The sequence below is a fragment of the Sinocyclocheilus rhinocerous genome, unplaced genomic scaffold (genome assembly GCF_001515625.1).
Source record: "Sinocyclocheilus rhinocerous isolate Xijiao unplaced genomic scaffold, SAMN03320098_v1.1 scaffold752, whole genome shotgun sequence".
In the NCBI taxonomy this organism is placed as follows: Eukaryota; Metazoa; Chordata; class Actinopteri; order Cypriniformes; family Cyprinidae; genus Sinocyclocheilus; species Sinocyclocheilus rhinocerous.
The window spans coordinates 309,172-314,089 of NW_015639777.1; the positions used below are offsets into that span (position 1 = coordinate 309,172).

General features: G+C 38.9%; 1 protein-coding gene across 1 annotated transcript in view; it reads left to right on the forward strand.

Annotated features, from left to right (window-relative positions):
• The window catches only part of LOC107751902 (triple functional domain protein-like), a 162,369-nt gene that overhangs the window by 84,720 nt on the left and 72,731 nt on the right, over positions 1-4,918 (forward strand). Inside the window, exon 8 of the mRNA XM_016567674.1 lies at positions 3,701-3,892. Coding sequence (XP_016423160.1) covers positions 3,701-3,892 — 192 coding nt within the window. The remainder of the gene's footprint in view (positions 1-3,700; positions 3,893-4,918) is intronic.

Consider the following 4,918-nt stretch of genomic DNA (forward strand, 5'->3'; position numbering starts at 1 on the left):
AGATTTCACAGAACCACGACCAAAAAAAAAAAAAAACAGAATGCGTGTTTTGATCTTGTTTATAATTAGGAATATTTAGAGAATTTTGGTGATGATACAGTAGGCTTGGGGTTAATAGCCTGCAGGTTCTGTGGCATTTGCCACATTTATTGACAGTAATTCAATAGGCGATTTATGAAGATGTCAATGTTCATCACATGGCACACTGGGGGCCTGGTTGTAACCTTTCGTAATAGACATGCTTAAGCAGCTATGTCATTGAGTTCCAGGGGTAATGTCACCTGAGTGGAACGTTACGCTTGTCAAGTTGTAAATTAACTCAGCTCCCACTCTCTTATGAAAGACAATCTGGAGGACAACATGTAGAAAACACTCCTCTGGCTAAAGGCATTTTACACATGGCTGGGTAATCTCCCATCATGCTGGTGTATTGATTAGTCCCAGAGATATCCAGAGGGAGATATAATGTTCCAGACACTACTTCTCTAATCATCCTGTAGTTGTAAGAGAAAAGAGGGTTTCTGTAATAATATTAAACCTGGGAGTCTGAGAATGAAGGGCAGACTGTACTTGCGTGACTCTCTCTATTTAAGTAGACTGCAGGGTCCAGTACTGTCATGAAGTGTGAGGAAGGCTTTTGTTCTGCGGTATGTGTGTTTTGGCTGTGTTCAGGTCCTGTAATATGATCTGTGTAAATGTAGGTACTGTAGAGCACTTCCTTCGTCTGTACTCATTTTGAGCTCAAGTGACTTGACATTTCAGTGTCTGTTTTAGGGGTGAGATAATGCCTGATGGTATTGCAAAAGTTATTTATATCCAAAATGTAGTTGTTCCAGGTGCTTAACCAAAATACTTATGATGAAAAAAAAAATGTAAAAACAATCATCGGAGCAGTGTATGTGTGAATGAGCATTTTTATATGGTATTACAACAAAACATAAAAAAAATAAATAAATACAATGTAAATATAAAAATGGAATGTGTGTAAAATAAAATAAAAACGCACAGACACTACCGTTCAAAAGTTCAAAAGGGAACAGCAATAATACTTTTTTAAAGCAAGGATGTATTAAATTGATCAAAAGTGACAGTAAAGGCTTTTACATTGTTTCTAATAAATAAATAAATGTTGTTCATCACAAAATGTATCTCAGATACCACAAAAATATTAAGCAGCACAACCGTTTTCAACTGTGATCATTTTAATCTTTAGAAATGTTACTTGAGCATATAAGAATGATTTCTTATATAAGAATGAAAACAGTCATTTTAAATTATTATATTATTTTACAATATTACTGTTTTACTATGATTTTGAATATAAATGCAGCCTTGGTGAGCATAAAAGACATCCTTCTAAAACATAACATATATGTGTGCACTGTGCAGATACAATTTACACTTTGTTCGGTGTCATTTCTGCAACAAACGTGATTCTTGAGTTGTGTACATTTATGTAAATCATACAAACTGATTTTATTTGATGTACCCTCCATGTGAAAGTCAATTGTGCTAATAAACCACAGGCTGGTCATTGACATGACAATAGCACCTATAATATTTAGCATATGTTTAGCCAGAGTTTACTTTAAGATGCTTTAGATTAAGATTAGATTAGAAAATGAGAAACCAGAAGCTCTTAATTGTTTCCATGATGCGATCCACAAGGCCTGTCATACATAACAGAGGGATTTGATGAATTTGGGTTTACTGGTGCATGTCTATCTTCTCCGAGCAGCTCTGAAACCAAGCTCGGCGTGAGTGAGTGATATAGAGAGTTAGTAACCCTATTTTCCATCCTGACTTCATCTGGTGGAAATACATTTGTGCATGTGGGCACCAGTGGCTTGTCTTATCTACATATGCAGGCTGGATTATGTAGAAATGGTCATCTTTAAAATGAATTTTTTATTTATTTGTTTATTTTTTTAATTGACAATAGATTTAGTGGGTGGGCACATCTGCACATGTGCACAGTTCATAGAATTATCCATGGGTGAGTGTGTGTGTTTATGTGTCGTATGTTAATGTGTAACAGACGGGTGCACCGATTCACATCAATAACAATAATAAAAAATGATAAAATTACTGATATAATCAATCACCATAGTATTGTGCACCCATTGCACATTGTATTGCACTCGGACTTGATATAAAGCTAAGGGTTCAAAAGTTTGTGTGTGTTTTTATATGTGACTGTTATTGCTCCAGGTTTTCACGTGCATGGACACGACTGCTGCAGTTTATTGTTGCACGCAGGCCATTATCAAACCCCCATCAGGTTTTCATCTGACAGCTCTCTGTGTATTGATCCTCTACCCTTTTGAATGCCTCTGGGCTGTGTAATTAGCCCCATATGAGGAAACAGCATGGTAACCAGAGCTCTACGTTCTACCAGCACTCTCATGCACTAGACTTTAGTTCTCCCTAAAGAACATGCATACCTCAGACGCTCCCATTACGTCAGAGAGCAAACACTTGCTTTCTCTGATTATGTGATGTGTTTCCAGGTGAAACAGAGGATTTAGGTGGAAATAATGTTGGGTGGAGCTTGATTCTATCCAAAGACTGATTGAACGAAAGATTGGATAGGGAAAAATTATGTTGTGTGGTGTTACTGGTTAATATTGTTTTCCCCAGCCACTGAAAATGTAAACATTTGGATTTTCTCTGATGTGTTCTACATATTTACTGCAATGTACTCATAAAAATACTCATTCACTGCTCCGGGTGTGTGTGTGTTCACGGTGTGTGTGTGTTCACTGCTGTGTGTGTGCACTTTGGATGGGATAAATGCAGAGCACTAATTCCGAGTATGGGTCACCATACTTGGCCACATGTCACTGTCATGTCATGTGTGATGATTTATCAAAAATATTATGCTATCTAGCTGTCTAACTCAACAACAATGAATTGAAAGTATTAATTTCTTATCATGAAAATGTGTATTTTTAATACTATAGAAAAGCAAATGCACATGGTATGATAACCGTATAATAACTCTGTTAAGATATTTTGTGTCAGAGCTATGAACAGTTTAACATGCTGAACGTTTGTTTACAGTGCATTTTCATAAGTTGTAGTTTCAGTTGTTAAAGGGATAGTTCACCCAAAAATGATAATTCTGTCATTAATTACTTACCCTCATGTCGTTCTAAACCCGTAAGACCTTATTAAGATATTTTTTATGAATTCTGAGAGGTCTCTGACCCTCCCATAGTCAGCTGCGTCACGCGGATATGTTGTTTTCGTTCAAATCAAAGCATAAACAACGTAGACAACGTATCCGCGTGACGCAACTGACACAGAATAGCATACGCTGTTTATGTTCAGTGGATACTCTCTAAAATGGCACCAGGGTGACGTGGAGGAGACGAATTGTGGAATAAAGTTGTTATTTTTGTTTTCTTTGCGTACAAAAAGTATTCTCGTAGCTTCGGTCTTACGGGTTTAGAACGACATGAGGGTGAGTAATTAATGACAGAATTTTCATTTTTGGGTGAACTAACTCTTTAAATCACACTGGAACATTTATTTAATTGGCTGAAATGGGTAGACCTGAACTCTAACCATAATTGTTCCTCTTGGCCAGTACCAGTACCACATACCCCTTGTATAGTATAAATATGTCCCAAAAAAAATTAATTCAGGAAGTTATGCAGTGTATACAGAACTCAGTGTTTCTTGTGGTCTTTTGCAGAATGTGTATGTGAACATCAGTCGGATCATGTCCGTGGGGAACAGGCTGCTGGAGTCAGGTCACTATGCAACCCAGCAGATTCAGCAGATCTCAGGTCAGCTGGAACAGGAGTGGAAAGCGTTTGCCGCTGCACTGGATGAGAGGAGCACGCTGCTGGAGATGTCTGCTAACTTCCACCAGAAAACTGACCAGGTGAGGCCTAAATGTGCAGACGCATGTACCTACAGATACATTGAGTGGCCAAGTAAACTGATGCATTGATGATGTTGATGCAGTGTTTGTGTTAATTACTACAACTAATAACAAACAAAATTCTATGCAACATATCATCCAGATGCTGTAGTAGCAAAAATATTCAGCCAAATCGAGTTGCCGAGTAAGTATGTACTGTATGCTAGAAAGGATTTCAGATTTTAAAGAACGATGTGTTGTTCACATACTTAAATTTTAAAGCCTTTACACTAGGGCTGGGCGATAAATCGATAACGATAATTATCGCGCGATATAAATTTCCTCGCTAAATGATAACAAGGGTTTAATAAATGTTCGATATAACGTTTGCGGCAAAGGCAGAACGAAAGAGCGCTAGTCATTTGAAGCGCGCCACTCGGAGCGTTTATTCGCTCGGATCAAAGTTAAAAAAGCAGCGTGAGCTTCACCAGCCCTGCGTTCCATTCGGAAGGGCTCATCCCTATGCCCTAATCCCTTCAAAGGGTTAGAGGGCAATATATCCCATTTGGAACGCACGGTAAAGCAGATGCGTTCACTCGCTGATGAGTCTCGGTCATGTGACCACTGAACAGCGCTCCTGTACAGAGATCCAGTGTGAAGCGCTTGAATTCAGTGAGGAACACAAATCATTCTGTTTACAGCCAGATGAAACAGCGCTGACAAACAGCAGAAACACTGTGCACAATGATACAGTCAGAAGACTTTTTAATCTACAAATCGCCATCATTTACTGTAGTAGACGGCCACCGGGACAAGACCACAGGAACCAGTTGAGTCCTCTGCTCAATGTGACTTTGCTGCAGCCTGGAATTGAACTGCTGGTTTCGTCTGGCCAAAGGAGAACTGGCCCCTCGACTGAGCCTGGTTTCTCCCAAGGTTTTTTCTCCATTCTGTCACCGATGGAGTTTTGGTTCCTTGCCGCTGTCGCATCGCCTCTGGCTTGCTTAGTTGGAGAAACTCAATTTCCAGCGATACTGTCGACTTGAT